The 21,091-nt window shown below is 60.4% G+C and overlaps 2 protein-coding genes across 2 annotated transcripts; both read right to left on the bottom strand.

Moving 5' to 3' along the window:
* Positions 1-1,592: 1,592 nt before the first annotated feature.
* EIF4B (eukaryotic translation initiation factor 4B) lies at positions 1,593-11,480 on the bottom strand. The gene is given in 16 exon segments (XM_079329074.1): positions 1,593-1,792; positions 2,292-2,346; positions 2,437-2,527; positions 2,837-2,904; positions 3,490-3,700; positions 3,780-3,898; positions 4,192-4,426; positions 4,777-4,944; positions 5,083-5,193; positions 5,522-5,555; positions 5,557-5,666; positions 5,807-5,861; positions 6,016-6,132; positions 7,134-7,342; positions 8,156-8,284; positions 11,394-11,480. Coding segments are annotated over 16 exon segments (1,803 nt in total). The 5' UTR covers positions 11,407-11,480; the 3' UTR covers positions 1,593-1,714.
* A 1,629-nt stretch (positions 11,481-13,109) lies between these two features.
* Positions 13,110-19,202, bottom strand: KRT18 (keratin 18). Its single transcript, XM_079329128.1, has 7 exons — positions 18,681-19,202; positions 17,882-17,964; positions 16,315-16,471; positions 16,078-16,242; positions 15,321-15,446; positions 14,375-14,598; positions 13,110-13,287 (listed from the first exon to the last, which is right to left on the bottom strand). The coding sequence occupies exons 1-7, from the start codon at positions 19,131-19,133 to the stop codon at positions 13,179-13,181; spliced, it is 1,317 nt and encodes a 438-aa protein (XP_079185254.1). The 5' UTR covers positions 19,134-19,202; the 3' UTR covers positions 13,110-13,178.
* Positions 19,203-21,091: the final 1,889 nt, after the last annotated feature.

Raw genomic sequence — 21,091 nt, 5'->3', positions numbered from 1 at the left:
TCTTGGGGGGCGTTGGGGTGGTTATTGAAGTGGGGCGTTTTGGGGAATTGGGGTTTCAGGAGAGTTTTGGGGTTTCAGGAGGGTTTTGGGGTTTCAGGAGGGCTCAGGAGGGTGTGGGTTATTGTGCAGGGGGGCTGGGGAGCCGGGAGGGAACTGGGGTTCGGGAGGGGAATTGGGGAGGGGCTTTTGGGGGTGCAGGAAGACGATTTAGGTTTGAAGTTTTGGGGTGCACAGGGGGGATCGGGGGCCTGATCAGGGTCAGGGCTGTCACAGTCCCCTTCTCCCGGCCCTTGGGGTCCCCTCCCCTCCCCGCCCGGCCGGGACAGACCCCCCTTTGTGCGGCCGGGCCGCCGCGGGGGGGGCGGCATTCCAGCGGTGGGGGAGGCGCATTTCAGCATTCCAGCGGTTGGGAAGAGCCGGGAAAGAGGAAGGGCCGGGGGGGCCGGGCCGGGGCTCGGTGCTGTGCCCTCACCCCCAATTAATGACCGACAGTCAGCAGGGCCAGAGGAGGAGCAGAACGGATGGAAGGAAGCAGAGATGGAAGGATCAGGGTGAAGGTGAGGGAGGAATAACGAAAAAGGAGAAGGAAGAGGAGGTAGAACTAGTGATGAGGAGGAAGAAGATGGAAGGAGGAAAGAGAAGGAAGAATGGGAGGAAGGACAGGGGGAAGGAAGGAGAAGGAACCAAAGAGGAGGAAAAAAAATGAGGAAGGAGGAAGCAGAAGATGGAATGATGGAGGGAAGAGGAAGAAATAAGGAAGTGGAAGGACAGGAAGAGAGGATGGAAGGAGGATGATGAAGGAGGGAAAGCAGGAGGAAAAAAGGACTGAAGGATGAGGAAGGATGAAATGAGGAAAAAGAAGGAAGCCCAGAGAGAGCAAGGCCAATGTAGGGGCAGGACATTCCCCCTGGGAGGCTTTGGGAACTGCCCCGTTCCCCTTCCAGGGGGAGAGAAGGGCAGAAGCATCTGGGGCCTTTCTGGATATTTTTAAGCTCATTTTATTGGAGAAACAAAACAGCCCCCAACCAGGGGGAGAACCCCAAAGCCCCCCCACCCCCCCGGGGACCATAAAACTCCCCTGGGACCTCCCAAAACCTCCAGGAAGGTTCTTTTTACACATTTTTACAGCCCACCCCAAACCCCAAAATCTCAGAATATCCTGAGGCTCTGGGGTGGAAATCCAGCTTTTCCTGTGTAAAGGGCGGGGTTGCATCCCAAAAATTGGATGGGGGAATTGTGGGGACACTTGTGAGCAGGAGGATGATGAAGGTGTCCTGGGGAAAACTGACATTCCAGAGATGAGGAAAATGAGGGGTGCGGGGGGATCCCAGACCCTGGAGGATTTGGGGGGGTGGGGTGGGTTTGATACCTCCCCATCCCTGTTTTGGAGGGGCTCCAGTGAGGAGGGGGGTGGGAGGAAGGCCAGCTCTTCCTCACCCCTTATTCCATTGAAAACACCGGGGGGGGGGAGGGGGGGGCTGTTTTTCCTTGGAGAAAACTCTTGGAGTTCCCCCTGGCACCCCCTGTGGTGATTCTGGGGTGATTCCTGTGCATTCAGGGTGGGCTTTGATCAGGATTTAAGAAGCCGTGTCTGAGGGAATAGATGAGTTTTAGGCTTTATTTCCATCTCGCCTGGATCAAGGTTGGGATTTTTGGGAATCTCCAGAGGTTCCCGTGGCGGCTGAGGAGGAGGAGGAGGAGGGGGAGGAAGCTTTTACTCAGCTCCTTCTTCATCATCACCTTCATCCTCCCCATCCATGGAGAGCGCGGCGTATTTGCTGGCGTGGCTGAACTGCAGGGAGAGCCAGGAAAAATTCCCAAAAATGGGATTTGAGGGGGATAAAGATCTCCAGGGGCTCACACATCCCAAAACCAGGAAGTCACAGCTCCCCCAAGAGGCCAGAGACATCCAAAACTGCTGGAGTAGTTGAGCTGGGATAAAAAAAAAAATCCCCAAGCCCCCAAAATACCAAGATTTGAAGAGGATGAAGACCCCCCCCAGGGGGTCATGCACCCCAGAAGGGGGGGATCACAGGCCCCCCAAAAAGGGGTCTCAAACTGCCCATGGCTGAACTGTGGAAGTGGGCAGGGCGAGTGGGTCAGTGAAGCAGAAAATTCCCCAAATACCCAAAAAATGAGATCTGAGGGGTCAAAGCCCCATCACCCCAAAGAGGAGTCACAGCCCCCCATTAACCAGGGGGGTCAGTTATGGTGAAAATTCCCCCAAAATCCCCCCAACCTGGGATTTGAGGGGGGCCCTCCCCCCAGTTTGGGTCCCCCTGGGTCCTTACAGAGGGGGGGTTCTCCTCCAGTTTCTTTGGCTCGTGCTCCTTCCGGGGGTCCCTCCTGGGGGGCAGAGGCAGAGGTCAATAGCCAGGACATTCCCCATGTCTGGGGGGCTCCCAGTTTCTGGGGGGCTCTGGGGGGGGGTCTCACCTCTCAGGGTCCCCCATTCCTGTGGGGCCACGGCTGCAGCTCCGGCCCTTGGAGCTGCTCTCCCGACCCCCCTCTGGCTTCAGGTCCTCTGCTGGGAAAGGGTGGGGGGGTCACAGCCCCCAAAACCCCCTGAGTCCCTCAAACCCCCCCTGAGCCTCCCAGCGAGGCCTTGACACCCCTGGAATCCTCCCAACCCCCTTTAAAACCAGCCCCCAAAATCCCTCACCCCCCCAGATCCCCTGATACCAACCTCTCCCCGAGCCCTCCCAAAGCCCCCTGAGCTCCCCCCAAAGCCCCCAACCCCCCTCAAACACCCTCTGAGTCCCCCAAGTGCTCCCAAGACTGCCCCAGATTCCCAAAAGCTGCTCCAAGCCCTCCTAATCCCCCCTCCTGTTCTCACCTCTCCTCTGGGGGGTCCTGGCGGCGCCCCCATCATCTCCAGGGGGGGAGGGGCCGGGGGGGCCCCCACTGGAGAGAGAGAAAAGGGGAGAGGGGCATTAGGGGGGTGCCTGGAATGGCCCCATTCCTAGGAATTGTGGGATGGAGCACAGGAATGTGTGGATAGGGCTCAGGAATGTTGGGGTGGAGCACAGGAATATCAGAAGGGTGCTCAGGGAATTCCTGGGAATGTCAGAATGAGGCATAGCAACATCCCTGAGCCCCAGGAAAAGTTGGGATTGGGCACAAGAAAGTTGGGATGGGCAGAAGAGTCTCCATGGGTTGCAGGAGTATTGGGATGTGCCACAGAACACTGGGATGGGGAATATCAGGATGTGAGGCAGGAACATCCCTTGGGATGCACCAGTGAGACTCCATGGAATAGGCCACAGGAACACTGGGACACAGGAACATCTCTGGGATACAGGAATGTTGAGATGGGCTTTAGAAAGGTCAGGATGGGCAGCAGAAACTTTGGGATACACTACAGCATCATCCCTGGGAATGTCAGGGTCCCCTTCTCCCAGTCCTTGGGGTCCTCCCCTAGGGAAAACCAGGACCCACGGAATGCTTTGGGCTGGGAAAGCCCCCGCCAGGCCTTCCTGGGACACCCACCTGGTCAGGCAAGGCTGCTCCGAGTCAGAGCTCTGGGAATTGCCAGGGGGGTTCTGGCTGCTCCTCTTCATCCAGGCGTTCTCCTTGGGAGGCGGCGCCGGCATCACCTTCGGCTTCTCCTCCCGGGATTTGGGGGGCGGTGAGGGCGGCTCCTCCTCTTTTCCTAGGGGCTCGTTTTCCAGGGACTTCTCGCTCTCCCTCCTCCGCGTGGCTGGGGGACACAGACCCGTGTGGGAGCTGCCGGGGCACGCGGGGCTGGGACATTGCGGCCGCCCCGGCCCCCGACTCACTGCGGCCGGTGGGGCCGGAGCCCGCGGACGTGCCCGGGGGTCCCGCGGGGCCGCTCTGCGAGGACTCGCTGCCCGTCCGGGATCGCTCCTGGTTCTCCTCGCTGCGCCAGCTCGGGTGTCTGGGGAAGGGTGCAAATGGGATGGTGGGGCTGGGAAAGGGCTGCCCCATGAGCACCATCCCACCCAAACCACTCCCGGGGATCATTCCCTGCCCATCCCCACCTTTGCCACTGAATCATTCCTAGCCTATATCCACTTTTTCCCAAGAGACCATTCCCTACCCCTCACACCTTTTGGGTGGGACCCTTCTTTGTCCATCCCACCACTACCCACGAGACCACTCCCAGCCCTTCCCACCTTTCCCAAGGGATCATCCCCACCCCACTCCCTTTTTCCCAAGCACCATTCCCACCTTTCCCGGGGTCGTCTGTCGATCCTCTTGTCATCCTCCAGCTGCCGCTGGAGCTTTTCCTGCTCTTTCTGGAGCCGCTCCTCCACTTCCCGTTCCCGAGCCGCTGTATCCACAGGTTTGGCCCCCCCAAAGATGGAAGCAGCCCGGCTGGATTGGGCAGCAGGAGCTCCTGAAGTTTCCTCTTCCTTGGGAGCACTCCGGGGCTTCAGGTTGAGCTTCGGTCTCTGGGTGGGACCTGGGAACAAGCCAGGATATCCTGATGGGTACTGATCCCATCTGGAGCAGTGCTGGGACTGACATGATATAATTCCTGTCTCATCCCACCATTCCCAAAGAAACATCCCCTTCCCCAGCCCACCTTTCCTGAGAGACCATTCCCTGTCCTTCCCACCTTTCCATGGGGATCACTCCTATCCCATCCTGCCTTTCTTGAGAGACCAGCCCCTTCCAACTCCATCCCACCTTTCCCAAGGGATCATTCCCACCATCCCCAGGTGACCATTCCCTACTACTCCCACCTTTCCCAAGTGATCATTCCCATTCTATCCAACCTTCTCCAAAGGAACAGCCCCTGTCCCACCCCACCTCTGTCCTCGCGGCGGAAATCATCCCGGCCGTAATCATCCCGGGAATTCCACCGATCCATCCGGTCATCCCGCCGGTCATAACGATCATCATAGCCACGGTAGTCGTCATCCCGGCGGTAGCCGCTCCCAAAGGCTCTCCGGCCGCTGCCTATTCGGGAGTCATAGCCTGGGAAGGAGAGGGATCTGTCTGAGAACCGCAGGGGATGGCGCAGCCCACCAAAGTTTGGGAATTTGGGGGATTCCCGGTTAGTCGCTGGCCATGAGGGGGTCTCGCTCCCAGTCTCTCTGCCCTGGGAATTCCCACCTCGGTCGTAATCCCTGCTGCGGTCGTCGTAGCGATCCCGGCTCCCAAAGCCACGATCCATGTCCCGCCGTGGCCCGTCCCGATACCGGTCATCGTAGCGATCGCGATATCCTGGGAATAGACACAGATTTTACTGGGATAGGAACAGATTCCATGAGGAAAATCCCAGTACAGCCCACGTGGGACAGGAGGAGGGCCCATTTATCCCTATAAACCGGGCATGAGCTCAGGTGGGAATGAAGAGGTTTGGGAATGAATGAACTTGGGGTAGGAATGAGAGCTGAGAACAAATGAACTCCAAATGGGGAATGAACAAGCTCAGGTGGCTCCTAACCTCAAGCAGAGCAGGGTCAGGTGCCCCTGGATCTTGGGACATCACTGGTTCCCAGGACACAAGGGAAGGAAGGAATGCTGGAATGGGCCCAATCCCTTCACTCACTGTCCCCGAATCCATCGTCACTCCGGCGGGGGGGGGTAGTCATCGAAGGCGTCGGAAGCAGCCGGGCGCGCGCGCCAGTCGCTCTCGAACCGCTCTGAGTCCCGGAAGCGATCCCGGTCTCTGCCGAAGCAGCGATCGTCCCGGTCTGCAGGGAGCCAGGGACACAGCCAGGGCAGGGACAAGGACAGGGAAAGGAAGGAAACAGGGCAGGGTCAGGGCTGGGCCCTTAGCCACTCTCCCTGAATCCCCACCCCGCCCACTCCGTGTCCTCAGCTGGGCGCTCACCTTTATCCTGACCTTGATCCGCCACATCCACTCGTATCCTTCTGTTTCCTAAAGACTGGGAACAACAGTGGGAAATGAGGGCTGGGCTGGGAATTCCCTCCCCACATCCCATCTGGAAGCCATTTCTCCTTTTCCCATCACTCCAGGCCCATCTCCAAATCCTTCTTTAGGCCCTGGGATGTGCTCCTGGAAGCTGGGATTGGACTCACCTCTTCATTGAGGCTCAGGGCCTGGAACAGGGAATCGATATCCTCAAATTCCGCGTACCCGAAACCTTTCAACCTCTCGGGATTGGTGGGTTCCCGCGGGAGCCGCACGGCGCTGATCTGCCAAGGGAGGGAAGGCAGAGAGCTCCCCTCAGGATCTTGGCTTCCCAAGGGGAATGAGGAAGGATGCCAAGATCTGGGATGGAGCAGCTCATATCTAGGGATGGAGGAGATTCCTCATGCATTAATGGGGTCCCAGCCCAAACACAACACAGCTTTCCAACATCTCTGGATTGAAGGAGTGGGAAGAGAATTTGAGCTCTGCCAGCTGCACTGGGAACAATGGGAAGGGATGGATATGCTCTGCAGGCTCCAATCCAGGCTCAGGGAAGCAGGAGCTCAGAGCTCATGCTGGTGGAAAATCAGCCCTGTACGTGTCCAGCATAAGTTCCACGTGGACACAGGGTAGACCACATCCTCCTTTCTCTGTATTTCAGTTCCCAAAGCATGGGAGCTCCTTGCTCATTCCTGGTCGGAGCCCTGGGAAGTGCCAGGAGCCACCAACATTCCTAAATGACATCCCAGGGGCTCACAGGGTCCCCCATAAAGCAACCCTTGGGATTTTCCTGGAATGGATTTCCTGATGGGAAACCTCTTGGAAAGCCAGGATCTAGCTTGGACCAAAGGAGAATCCGCAATTCATCCATGGAATTGTATTTAAAGGATGATAAATGCCAAGGAAAAGAGAAAAGGAATGAGGAAGGCCAAGGTCAGGTGCAGAGCTGGAGAGGGAAAAGGAGAATTGGTTCAAATGGAAATAAACTTAGTTTTCAACAATTTGGGACTAATTCCCTTGTGGTTTTCAACACCTCTGTGTGATCCATGAGCTTCCTGATGCTGTTTCCAGCTGCCCTGCCCCACTCCCCCAGTCTAACCTCCACCTGATTCCACAGGGGAACCCCCCTCTGGAGGCTCCTCAGTCCCACTGGAGGAGCAGGAATGGCTGATCCATGGCTGGGAAATCAAGGGATTCTCTCAGGATCAATGGATACGGGCGTCTGACAGAGACAGAGCCACAGCCGGGGCTCCCTCAGCATTCCCACCTCAGGAACATCACTCACATTGAGGCCTCGGAAGAAATCCTTGATGGACTCTTCCGTGACGTCGTAGGGCAGGTTTCCCAGGAACGCCGTGTACGGGGGGGATTTGGGGAGGCGGCTTCTGTCGACGTTGGGCTCGCGGGCGGCGCGCGGGGCCGTGGGAAGGATGGAGCGGTCGATCGGAGGCGCCCGGTAAACGTCGTCGTCATTGCTGTGCCACGTGGTGGAGACTGCCAGAAACCAAACCGGCCGTTTGGGGACATGGGCACCTGCCAGAGCTGCCTGCAGCCAACCAGAGCTGGCCAGCTCGGCTGCAGGGAGGCAGCAAATCACCCAAAACCCACCCAGATGGAGAGAGCTGAAAGCAGCCGGAGGCAACGGGATGGAACTGGAGTTGTCCAGTGGAGGGAACTGGCAGCAGCATTGGTAAATCCATGGAAAAGGTGCCCTGAAGCCATCCAGAGCAGCCAAGGAGGGCAACCATGGCTTTCCAGGATTCCTTCCTGCTTGGACTCCAGTCTGGCTCAGTGGAAAGCTCTGGTCTCTAAAACCCTCAATTCCCCCTTGCTGCTTCCCCACTTTGCTGAACACTGAGTCTCATCCCTAAGAAAAACTCACATGGCTCTCCTAACTTCATTATTGCTCCAAAAAGGAATAGCCAGTGGATTTTTCTAGCTGTGGGTGCCACTGGCAGTTAGGAATGCCAATGCTGCAACTGGGAATGCCATCTGGAAGGTGGGAATTATGTTCCAGAAGCTGGAAATGCTGACCAAGAGCCAGGAATGCCAGTCTGGGAGCTGGGAATGCTCTCCATGATCCAGGAATGTCTCTCTGGGGCATGGGAATGTTGATCCTGAAGTAGGAATGCCAGTCTGGGAGCTGGGAATGCCAATCTCAGAGCTCAGAATGGCACCCAGAGATTGAGAATGCTGCTCCTAGGACTGGGAATGCCAATCTCAGAGATATAAATGTTGCTCTGGGGGCTAGGAATGCCATCCTGGCTCCAGGGATGACACTCCAGGAGGCAGGAATGGCACACTCACCTTCCAGGTCGTCGGTCTCATCAGCCCAGCTCACAGGTTTGGCGATGTAGGTGGGCCCCCCCCCATCCTCTGCCAGGAAATCCGTGAGCGTCAGCGTCTTCCCCTTCTTTGGCTTCTTCTTCGCTGCCGCTGCAGGAGTGAGCAGAGACACGGATCAGAGCAGGAACCAGACAGGGAATGGGTGGGAATGAGAGAGGGAATGGGTGGGAATGAGAGGGAATGAGAGTGCGAATGGGCAGGAATGAGAGGAAATGAGAGTGGGAATGGGCAGGAATGAGAGGGGATAAGAGGGAATGAGAATAGCATCAGAGTGGGAATGGGAGCGGGGATGGGCAGGAATGGGAACAGGGATGGGCAGGAATGACAGCTGGGACATGTGGGAATGAGAGCAGGAATGGGTCAGGAAAAGAGTGGGAATGGGAGGGAATGAGAGTGGAAACAGGTGGAATGAGAGCAGGGACAGGGAGGGACAGACGGGACTGGGGACACTGGGGTGGGACACAGGATACTGGAATGGGACTGGGGACACCAGAATGGGACATGGGGCACGGAAATGGGACATGAGGAGCTGACATGGAACATCAGGCACCAGGATATGGGACACAGGACACCAGGATGGGACATGAGGCTGGGATGGGACACTGTGATGGGACAAGAGCCACCAGGACCTGACAATGGGAATGGACTCAAGGAGCTGAAAGGTGACAGGAGGTGACAGGAGGTGCCAGGATCAGACACGAGGCACTGGGACAGGGGACACTGGGAAGGGACAGGAGGTGCTGTGATGGGACATCAGAATGGGACATTGGATGCCAAGAGGGGACAGGAGCCACCAGGATGGGACATGAGGCCTTGGGATGGAACACAAGGTGATAGGATGGGACATGGGCCAATGAGGATGGAATGGGATACAGGGATGGGATACAGGGATGGGATACAGGGATGGGATGGGATACAGGGATGGGATGGGATACAGGGATGGGATACAGGGATACAGGGATGGGATACAGGGATACAGGGATACAGGGATACAGGGATGGGATACAGGGATGGCACAGGAAGAGTCAAGAGGAGACAGGAGGTGTCAGGTTGAGACATGAGGAGCTGAGAGGGGACAGGAGCCACCAAGATGTGACACCAGTCACTGGAATGGACATGAGGCACGAGGATGGGGACAGGATGGGACATGGAGTACTGAGATGGGACAGAAGGCACTGGGAGGGGACACAGGATGGGAGATGAGGCCTCTGGATGGGATATGGCACTGAGAAAGGACACAAGGTGCTGGGAGGGGCCATGAGAGCAGCAAGGTGGGACAGGAACCACTGGGATGGGACAGAAGGAACCAGGAAGGGACATGGGGCACTAGGATAGGACATGAGGAACTGGGATGGGACAGGAGGTGGCACAGGAGGAGCCAAGAGGGGACAGGAAGTGACAGGATGGGACACAAGATGGGACAGGAGCCACTGGGATGGGATATGAGGAGCTGGACATGAGGACCTGGGACAGGGACAGGAGCCACTGGGGTGGGATGGAGCACACTGGGACATGGGACACCAGGACTAGACAGGAGCCACTGGGAGGGGACACTTGAGGGGACAGGAGCCACTGAGCCACCCCCCAGCCCCCTTTATTTGCTATTCCCACCAGGAAAACCATCCCTGAGGGGACACAGCAGGCACATCCTGTGACCCTCCTGGAAAACTGGGATATTTCCTGGAAGGCAGGTTTGGTTCACAATTCCCCCAGTCTTCCCTCCTTCTAGCAGGAGCTGCTGCCCTCATGTGGCTCTGCCACTGGATATGGGATCCTTCCCAGCAAAACCACTGCATTTCCCAGGAAAAATCCCTCAGGGTGGAGCTGGAGGGGTCTGGGAGCCCCAGAGAACAGTGGATTCCCCTCCTTAGCCCATGAGGTTTTGGGGTGGTCAACTGTGCTCCCAATGGAAGGAAAACTGGTGCATTTTAAGAATATGAAAGAGAAAAGGCTTAGAAAAATATTCCCCTCTTTTTTTGAAAGAGAGATAATGAATTTTTGGATGGCCACAGCTTCCTGTCAGATCTCTGCGACCAGATAGTGGGATAATAATTAATGAATGAACTGCAAGGCGTTAACGAGGATAAAGAGGATGGAGGTGGGATGCTGAGATTGCTCACGGAATGGCCTGGAAACGTGTCATTCTGTGGAAATCCAGCATGGAGAGAACCACCACTGGTGCTTTCCCGTGGGAATTGAGAGGGGGTGGAGGTGGTGGTGAGACCCCTGGGACGGCTCCATCTTCCCCAATCCCTCCCTTCCCTCCCCACCAACCACGGATTGCAGGGAAGCACGGGGCCGTTCCAGGAATCCCACGGGACCCCCAGCCTGGGATGGGGGAGCTCCAGGAGCCTCAGAGCTGTCCCGGGGTGACCCGGGGAAAGCCGGGCCAGGGGTGGGTGGAGGTGGGAGCCCGAACACCGGGGTGGGGGCACCTTCCAGCGGTCACCGCGGGCCCGGGACCCAGAGAGAGCCGGGGATCCCGGGAGATGGTGCGGCACTGGGGATGGAGCGGGAGGGACTGGGGGGATCTGCTGTGTCCCGCCCGCCGGGACCGACCCTGGAGGGTGCGGAGGGCTCGTCCCCCGCCGCGTTACCGACCCCAAGGAGCCTCAAGGGCACGGCGGGCCCGCCGGGGGGTCCCGGCGCGGTCCCTGCGGGAGATGTGTGTGCGGGAGGGGCTGATCCCGCCCCCCCAAACTCCCGGTACCGGGGTCCCTCTGACCCCCCCTTCCCGTTCGCGGCCACGTGGGCGCGTCGCCCCCTCCCCCCCCTCCCTCCCGCGCGCACGCGCCGCGCCGCGCCCGGCGCGCGCCCGTCAATCAGCGGCCGGGCGCGCGCACGTCAATCACCGGCCGGGCGCGCGCGTCCCCGCCAATGGGAGGCACAGGGGTGTCGGGGGGGGCCCGCGCGCGCACGTCAATCACGGGCCGCGCGCGCACCCCCGCCAATGGGAAGCGGCGGCGGGGGGGGGAGGGGAAGGGCGCGCGCCCGCCCTGAGGGGACGCGGCGGAGGAGGAAGGGGGGGGTCGGTTTTCCCGCCGTTTCCCCCGGTCTTCCCGCCACGGCCTCCCCCCCAGCCCCATCTCCCGCAGCGGCGGTGCCCGGAGCAGCCCCGGGGCCGCCATCGCTGCTGCCATCAGTGCCCGCGGAGCCCCACGCGGGCCGGCGGGGCCCGGGCCCGCGGCGCAGCGCTCACCTGGGGCCGCCATGTTGGGACGAGGCAGAGAAGGCAAAGGACCCGGATGGCGGCGTCACGTGACCACGAGCGTCGCGCCCTGTCAGGGGGCGGGGCCAAACGCGGGGGCGTGGCCAGGGCTGGGGCGGGGCCTGGGGCGGGATGGCTCTGAGGGGGAGGGGCTTCGGGCCGCACCGGGAACCTCCCACCGGGAACCTCCCACCGGGACCGCCGGCAACCGGGACCCCCGGCAGTGACACCCCCGGCAGTGACACCCCCCGGCAACCGGGACCCCCGGCAGTGACACCCCTGGCAGTGACACCCCCCGGCAACCGGGACCCCCGGCAGTGACACCCCTGGCAGTGACACCCCCGGCAGTGACACCCCCCCGGCAGTGACACCCCCCCGGCAGTGACACCCCCCCGGCAGTGACATCCCCCGGCAGTGACACCCCCCGGCAGTGACACCCCCGGCAACCGGGACGCCCGGCAGTGACACCCCTGGCAGTGACACCCCCCGGCAGTGACACCCCCCCGGCAGTGACACCCCCCGGCAGTGACACCCCCGGCAATGACACCCCCCGGCAGTGACACCCCTGGCAGTGACACCCCCCGGCAGTGACCCCCCCCGGCAGTGACACCCCCGGCAATGACACCCCCCGGCAGTGACACCCCTGGCAGTGACACCCCCCGGCAGTGACACCCCCCGGCAGTGACACCCCCGGCAGTGACACCCCCCCGGCAGTGACACCCCCCCGGCAGTGACATCCCGGACACCGAGACGCCCCAACACCGTCACTCTCCAGACCCCAGGACACCGGGACCCCTGGGCACTGACACCTCCCGGGATTCCCGGTCACCGGGACCCCCGGCACCAGAGCCCCGGACACGCGCTCTCCCACACAGTGACAGCCCTGGCAGCCCCCCGAGACCCCCGATTCCGGCACCCCCGGGCATGTGACCCCCTGAGCACCAACACCCCCGGTCCACTGACACCCCAGGGACCCCCAGGCATTTGCACCGGGATCCCCGGGCACCGACATCTCCGGGCACCGACCCCCGAGGAACCCCCGACAGCGGGACTCCCAGGCACGAGGATCCCCGCGACCCCCGAGGTCCACACCGGGACCCCTGAGCACCGCACCGGCACCCCCGAGCTCCGCACCGGGACCCCCGAGCTCCGCACCGCGACCTCCGAGCACCCCACCGGGACCCCCGAGCATCCCACCAGGACCTCTGAGCACTGCACCGGCATCCCCGAACACCGCACCGGCATCCCCGAACACCGCACCGGGACCCCCGAGCTCCGCACCGCGACCTCCGAGCACCCCACCGGGACCCCCGAGCACCGCACCGGGACCCCCGAGCACCGCACCGGGATCCAAGGTCCCGCAACCCCCGTGCCCCCCGGGAGCGGCTCACGAAGGGACGTAGCTCAAGGCTGACCCCGAGGCTGGTGCGGACAGGGACCTTTTGGGGTCCTCCTGGCTGGTTCTGGAAGGTCGATGACCCCAGGAACCCCGACATGGGTGTGGGGCGAAGGGGGTGTCCCGGTGGGCATGGGTGACCGGGGATCGGTGTCGGGATGGTGACACAGAGGGCGTGCAGGAATTCATCCGAACCCTGACAGCCCTCCACACCCCCTGCCTCAGTTTCCCCCCCGTCTCAGCCCCTCCCCCCACCCCCGCTTTCCCCCCACAAGGACACACCAGCACATCCCATCTGCCATTCATGGGAATCACCACTTTATTTGGATCCGGAGGGGCTCGGGGCTCCCCCACCCCGATTTTCGGGTCCTGTGACCCCCTCAGTAGGTGCGGACCTTCACCTCCCTGGTGGTCTCGGTGACCACGCGGTGGGTGGCGCCGGTCCCCGCCGTGGTGGCCGTGGTCTCCTTGTCCAGGGCATCCCTCAGGCTGCGGGGAGGGGGGTTAGGAGTGGGGGCACCCGGGGTCCCCTCCCCATGCCGGTAGTGTCACCCAAGTATCACTTGTGATGGCGACAGAATGGCTGGGGGGGATGGGCTGGGGTGTCCCAACACCCTGGAGATTTGTCCCCTCTGGGTGTCACCACTGTCCCCTGGCTGCTCCCAATATGCTGTAACTGGAGAGATCTGGACACTTGGACACTGGGGTTCCTCCCCTCTGATGTCACCATTGTCCCCATCCCCAGACTATCCTGAAGGACAGAGCTTGGATAATTGATCTCCTGGGATCATCCCCCCTGGATGTCACCTCTGTCCCCTGGCTGTCCCCAAAATCTTGTAACTGGTGGGATCTGGACACCTCATCACAGGAGGCTCATCTGCTCTGGGTGTCACCGCTGTCCCCTCCCCCTGCCAGGGACAGCACCTGCACACCCCACTCCTGGGATTATCCCTTCCCACCCCCTTCACATCTCCCCACCCTCTATTTTCCCCTCACTTCAACTTCCACCCCACCTGAACCCCCCTGTACCTGGATTTCCCCCTCACGTGAACTCCCCCCACTCTCAAGCCCCTGTACCTGAACTCGCCCCTCAAACTTCCTCACCTGAGCTCTCTCTGCTCACCTTCCCCCAAACCTGAACTTCCCCCCTCACCTGAACCCCTGTACTTGAATGCCCCCCCACATTCTCCCCCTGTACCTGAACCCCCCGATTTGAACTCCCACCCCCTCTACCTGGCTTTTTTCCCCTCCTCACCTGAAACGCCCATATCTGAACTGCACCTCCAAATTCCTCTGAATTTCTGAACTTCTAACACCCCATACCTGAATTCCTTCCCTCTCCACCGAACTCCCCCTGAACCCTCTCAACCCTGAAGCCCCCTCTCACCTAAACCCCCCCCCAACTCCTCCCCCTCACCTGAACTTCCCCACTCACCTGAACTCACCCCACCCCCGTACCTGAACTTCCCCCTCTCACTTGCACATCCACCCTGGTGGTACCCGAATTTCTTTCTCCGCTCCTGAATCCCCCCATACCCGATCACCTGATCCCCTCCCCAGCCCCACCCCCGCTCACCTGAAGCCGTCGCCGCCCTCCAGCAGCTCCCGATATGTCGCGATCTCGGCCTCGAGCCGGTCCTTGAGGCCGAGCAGCTCCCGGTGCTGCTCGTTCTGCCGCTGGAGCTGCGCCCGCACCTCCCGCAGCTCCGCCTCGGCCGCGCTCACCTGGAGCTGCACCTGCGCCAGGTGAGCCCCGGCCCGAGCCTCGGCCTCGGCCAGCGCCGCTTCCAGACCCGCATTCTGGGGGAATCCGGGCCATTAGGGGGTTTGGGGGAGGCAGCACCCCGAAAATTGGGGATGAAGGGCTCATGCCGTGTTTCAGCCTCGGCCAGCACTGCCTCCAGACCCACGTTCTGGAGGGATTGGGGGGCTTAAGGAAGTTTTGGGAGGGTTCTCCTCGGTCTGAGACTCAGCCTTGATCATGGCAGACTCTAAATCCATGTTCTGGGGTGTTTGGGGGGGAAGTAGGGGGTTTTGGGGGAGTCAGCACCCCTAAAATGGGGTGTTTTGAGGACCTGCACCATGAAAATGGGGGGGAGTCACCTCGGGCTCAGCCAGTACTGCCTCCAGAGCTGCATTCGGGGGGGACTTAGGGGTTCTGTGGGGGTTCACCCCAAAAACTCGGGGTTCACTCTCAGCTTTGGTCAATGCAGCCCCCAAAATCATGTTCTGGGGGGATCATGGGTGGATTAGGGAATCTTATGGGGGTTCAAGCCTCAGCCTCAGGCAGTGCCACCTCCAGACCCAAGTTCTGGGGGATTCAGAGAGTTTGGGGGTGCGGGGTCAGGACCTCAAAAATGGCTGGATTTATGGGCTGGGGGTTGGAAAGGTCTTGGGGCTCTGAAGCCATGGATTAAGGGCAGTTAGTTTTTTTTTAGGGGGGAGTTTGGAGGTGTGAGGCTGTGGATTGAGGGACTAGGAGGGCTGGAGTTGTTTGGGGAGTTTGGGAGATTTTGGGGTACCTGGTTGCGCAGGGCCTCGAGGTCAATCTCGAGGGTCTGCAGCGAGCGGCGCAGCGCCCCGACCGTGCCTCGCGCCGTGTCCAGGTCCTTGGTGCTCTGCGTCACCTCCAGGGTGGTCTCCGTGATCTGGGAGGGACAGGAGGGGGCTGGGGAGGCCTGGGGACACCCTTGGGGTCTGGGGGGTGTCTCTGTCCCACCCACCACAGACACCCCAAGTCCTGGAGGGGCTGTGGGGGGGTGAGACCATCCCAAGAAGAGCCAGACTCAGGCTTGGGGTCCCACATCATGGGGTGTCCAAATAGGACCCCCTTGGACAGAGACCACCTCAAAAGTGTCCCCAAGTTTGGACCAGGAGGCACCTGGAGCAGTTCACTGCAGGAGTCCCCCTGAAGATGTCCCAAATCTTCACCTAGGATCCCCCTGGGTCTGCCACCCCTCTCCCTGCCCTTTGTGCTGCTGCTTTGGGAACCTCCCATGCCTGCATGGGGACAATCCCCAAAAAGGGTTTCCCCTTGTTTGGGACCCCCCAGGTGACCTCCCCACCGGGGACATCTTTATGGAGAATGACTGGGGACCCTCGGGTGTGGATTGGTGGGAGTCTGGGGGAGGTTTGGGGTCCCCAACTCCCACCCCCTCTGCTTCTCCAGGTCCTTCAGCGATTTCCAGACCAGGGCATTGTTCTGTACCCACAGCTCCCCCAGGACCATTGCAGGGCTGGTTTTTGGGTGGGATTTGGGTTTTTTTCAGGGTTCCTCACCTGCTGCCCCCACTGCTTCTCCAAGTCCTCCAGGTTTTTCTGGGCCAGGGCGTCATACTGAGCCCGCAGCTCTCCCAGGACCTTCCCTAAATCCTGTGACCGCGGCGCATCCACCTCCACGGTCAGCGCCGACTGCGAGACCTGTGCCCGCAGGTCCTGCACCTCCTGGGGGCACAATGGGTCAGTTTAGGGTCCCACCTCACCCCTCCCCTCCCCCCCCCAGCCCCCCAGCCCCACCTGGTCATGGTCCTTGCGCAGCAGGATCAGCTCCTCGCGCAGGGCCTCGATGTCCCCCTCGAGCTGCAGCCGCGCCATGTTGGTGTCGTCCAGGACCTTGCGCAGCCCCGCGATGTCGCCGTCCACCGAGAGGCGGATGGCCAGCTCTGCCTCGAACCTGCCAGGAGCAGGGGACACGGAGTGAGCCAGCCTTGCCCCCAGGCACAACTCTGTCCTTGTCCAAGGGCCTCTTCCTGTCCCCGACTATCCTTGTTCCCCAGCGTCAGCCCCATTTCCATCCCCACCCAACGCAGCCTTTTCCTCGTCTTTGTTCAATCCCTGTTGTCCTCAGCCCCATTTCCATCCTCAACACATCCTCCTCCCCATCCCTGTCCCATCATCCTCATCCCCATTTCCATCCCCACCATATCCCTTTTCCCATCCCTGTCCCATTCCCATCATTCTGTCTCATATCCATCTTCATTCTCATTTCCATCCCTTCCCTCCTCATCCTCATCTCCATTTTCAATCCCATCCTTCTCCTTGTCCCACCCTTGTCCTCATTTCCATCTCCAGCCCCACCTGACCTCACCCCATCAATATCTCCATTCATGCTCTTATCTGTCTCATTCGCTCTGCCACCTCCACTCATCCCATCTTCCCTGTCCCCACCCTCATTTCCATCCTTCTCCTTGTCCTCATCCCCATTTTCATCCTACATTTCCCACCCCATTCCTATCTCATCTTCCTCACCCTCATCTCCGATCCTGTTCCATCCTTGTCTCCATCCACGTTCCCATTCTTGTCCCATTCCAATTCTCACCTACAGCTGTCCCCATCCCTGTCCTTTTCCCCATCCAGTTTCCCATCCCCACTCACACTCCTGTTTCCATTTTCACCTTGTCCTCATCCTGATTTCCACCCTCAGCCCATCCTTGTCCCTGTCCACATCCGGTCCCCATTCCCACTCCTATTTCCACCCTTGTCCTTGTGCACATCTCATCTCCAGCACCATCCTCATCTCTCTCTCCACCCCATTCCCATCCCTAAACAGCTATCCTCATTCAGTCTCTACCCCATCCTCATCCTCACCCCCACTGCCACCTGTTCTCCCCCCATCCCAATCCCCATCCCCATCCCCATCCATTTCCACCCTATTCCCATTCCCACTCCAGTTTCCATGCCCCATCTCCCTCACCATCCTTCTTCCCATTCCCATTCCACTCCCACTGCTCCCACTCCCATTTCCATCCTCGTCCTTGCCCTCATCCCCATCTTGTCTCTATCCCAACTGTCATCCCAGTTCACACCCTCACCCTCATCCCCACTCCATCCCCATTCCTACCCAATCCCACACCTATTCCCATCTCCATTCCCACCTTGTTTCCAACTCCATTTCCACCCCTATCCCCATTCCCACTCAGTGCCTATCTCCCCCTTCTCTTCCATCATATTCCCACCCCAATTTCCATCCCCATTCCCACTCCATCCTCATTCCCATGGCATCCCTGCCATGTTCCCACCCCCATGATTCCAAGTATTCCCATTATTCCCAGTATTCCCAGTATTCCCAGTATCCCTCCCTCACTTGACTCGGAAATCATCGGCTGCCAGCCGTGCATTGTCAATCTGCAGCACAGTCCGTGCATTCTCCACCGTGCTCTCCAGGATCTGGGATGGGACACCAGGACACACATGGAGCCAGGGACACGTTTGTGCAGATATAGGGACATGGAGTGACAGATGGACACATGGACAGGGGGACAAGGGACACACGGATATGGGGAGACACGTGGACATGGGGACACACAGATGGGGGGCTTGGAGGGACACATGGACATGGAGACACACGGACACAGGTGAACACATGGATATGGGGGGGAGACAGATGAGTGGGACACATGGACGAGCTCAGGGACACAGGGACACAGGGACACGTGTCACTGTCACCGTGGCAAGATGACTTCTCCGGCCCCCCTTCCCCGCAGGGCCTCGCCCCGGAAAAGCGCCGATAACCCAGGGTGGGGGCGGGGCGGGGGGGGCCTAGGTTTCGGGGGGGGGGAGGGGTGCCGGTCACCTTGAGGAGGCTCCAGGAGGGGCTTTGGGGACCTGGGGGAGGCTCATTTACCCCAAAATCGGGGTAAAAATGGAAGGGGGCTCCTTTGACACTGCCCCACCCCGGTGGGCTCGGTCACCTCCCTTAGCCCCACGCAAAAACAGCCCCGCGGGGGGGAAATCCCCCTGCGCCCCCCACTCACGGAGACTTACAGATCTCCCCTAAACCCCCCCCCCCCCCCCAGGGATTTACAGACCCTCGCGGATGCAAAGTTCAGCCCTTCCCCTCCCCCCTCGTTAATGTTTAACGCCAAGCCCCCCCGCGCCCCCACCTTGTCCCGCAGCTCCTCGATCAGCTCCCACTGGGGGCTCCAGTCGTGGGCGCTGGGCCCCTTTCGGGCCATAAACTCTCGGATTTGGGTCTCCAGGCGCCGGTTCTCCCGCTCCAGGCTCCGCACCTGCTCCAGGTACGTGGCCAGGCGGTCGTTGAGGTCCTGCATCGCCTCCTTCTCGTTGGCCACGGTCCCGGAGCCCCCCAGGAAGACGCTGCCCCCCAGGCCGGCCCCATAACCGGCCCCATAACCGGCCCCAAAGGCGCCCCCGGCGCTGCTGAGGGTGCGGGTGACGGAGATGCGGGACCCCGCGCCCCCTGCCCCCGCGTACACGCTGGCGGCGCTGCCCAGGGGGGCGAAGCGGCGGCCGGGGACCACCCCGGGGGTCCCGAGGGTCCCGATCCCGCCGGAGCGGACGGAGCTGGAATAGACGGTGCGGCGGGAGAAGCTCATGGCACGACGGCGAGAGGCCGAGAGTCGCACGGACGGACGCACGGACGGAACTCCGGGCGGGAATTGTGGCTGGGATTTATAGCCGGGAGCGGCCCCACGGCACCTCCCCACGGCCGCGCTCCCGGGAAGGTGCGGCTGGAGCCGGCCCAGGGCTTTGTTCGTGCGGGGACCGGCCCCACAACGGGGGGGTGGGGGACAGGGAAGGGAATCGACCCCAAAACTTGGGGAGTGCGGTGTGAGAGGGAAATAATCAGCCCCAAAACTCGTGGGATGCGGGGCAGAGGTTTGGGGGTCTGAGCCAGAATTGGGGAGTGCAGGGCAGGGGGAAGGGAATCGACCCCAAGACTCAAGGGGTGCGGCCCAGAAATGTGGGGTGGGGGACAGAGGGAAAGGAATCAGCCCCAGAACTTGTGGGGTGAGGATTGAAAGAATGGGGATCTGACCCAGAATTTGTGGCGTGGGTTCAGAAGGGTGGGATCGACCCCATAACTGTGGGGTGGGGGACACAGGAATGGGGGTCAGCCCCAGAATCAGAACTGTGGGATGTGGGGCAGAATCGGGATCAGCCCCACACATTTTTGGGTCCCCATAGCCAGGCCCACATCACCCTACTGACCTTCACACTGCTGCAGCCCCTGCCTGACCCGAGACCCCGTTTCACCCTATTCCTGCCCTGCTTTGCTCCCTTTCCCCCATTTTGCCCTGTTTTGCCCGTTCATGTTTCATTTACTCATTTTTTTCCACTTTTGCCCATCACTGCCTTGACTTATCTCATTTTTGCTGCAATTCACCCCATTTTACTCATTTTTGCCCTATCTTTTTGTTTTGTCCTATTCTTGTCCACTTTAACCCTTTTTTTTTTGCCTGATCTTGCTCTATTTTACCCCATTCCAATCCCATTTATCCCCTTTTGTCTCGTTTTGCCCTCTCTGCCCATTTTTTCCACTTTATCCCCATTTTCTGCCGTTTCACCCCATTTTGCCCATTCCTTCCCCTTATTCTCCCATTTCCCATTTGCCCCATTTTTTCTCTGTTTTTCTCTGCTTTGCCCCATTCCTGTTTCCCCCACTTATGCCCAGTTTTACCCCATTCTGCTCCATCTTCCCCTTTCTCCTCCTTTTTCCCCGCTTTCCCCGCGAGGTCCCCGAGGGTCCCAGGGGGTCCCTCCCGGGGTCCAGCAGCCTCGTCCCTTTTTGGGGACCCCCTGGGACCCCTGAAGGGTGCGGGGGGAGGGGCGGGGTGTCGGGGCTGCTCCCACTCTGGGCCTTATCGGGAACATTCCAGGCGTTCCCCGTGGGTGACGTATTCCCCCCCCCCCCGCCTTCCCCCTGTGTCCCCTGGTCCCCAAACATCCCCCATGTCCCTGTGACCCTCCCCCCCATGTTCCTCCCGTGTCACCTGGTATCCCCCAGTTTCCACTCCTCGTGTCCCCCCGAATCCCCCCATCCCCAAAACGTCCCCCACCCCATCACCTCACATCCCCCCGTGTCCCTCTGTGTCCCCGTGTCCCCAGCTGATGGTGATGGGGGGCTCAGCTGGGGCCCTCAAAGCTTTAGGGGGTCCCCTCTGCTCCTTGGGGGGACTCGGTGGTCTTGGGGGACTGGGGGAAGGGGTGTCCTGCAGGGTCTGGGTCCCACCCTTCGGGGTTATCTCTGGAAATTCCTTCCTGATAAAATGGGATTAAGGCGGGATTTAGGGAGGGAGCTGGAGGGAGCCTCTGGGGGGGGCGGGGGGGGGAGCAGATGGTGGGAGGCCCGGCAGGAGGCAAAACTCCTGGAGATCCCAAAGCAGGATCCCAAAGCCAGGATCCCAAAGCAGGATCCCAAAGCCGGATCCCAAAGCAGGATCCTAAACCCAGATCCCAAAGCAGGATCCCAAAGCAGGATTCCAAAGCAGGATCCCAAACCCAGGATCCCAAACCCGGATCCCAAAGCCAGGATCCCAAGGCAGGGTCCCAA

Source organism: Erithacus rubecula (genome assembly GCF_903797595.1).
Source record: "Erithacus rubecula genome assembly, chromosome: 31".
NCBI classification, from domain to species: domain Eukaryota; kingdom Metazoa; phylum Chordata; class Aves; order Passeriformes; family Muscicapidae; genus Erithacus; species Erithacus rubecula.
The sequence above is the reverse complement of the archived record's forward strand: the minus strand, read 5'-3'. Positions and strand labels throughout refer to the sequence as shown.

Excerpts from the sequence above, each read along its gene's own strand:
- KRT18 (XM_079329128.1), bottom strand. The coding sequence starts at position 19,133 with ATGAGCTTCTCCCGCCGCACCGTCTATTCCAGCTCCGTCCGCTCCGGC. Across the intron at positions 16,243-16,314 it reads TGCGCAAGGACCATGACCAG|GAGGTGCAGGACCTGCGGGC; the intron begins GTGGGGCTGGGG and ends TTGTGCCCCCAG. Across the intron at positions 15,447-16,077 it reads AGAAGCAGTGGGGGCAGCAG|ATCACGGAGACCACCCTGGA; the intron begins GTGAGGAACCCT and ends TGTCCCTCCCAG.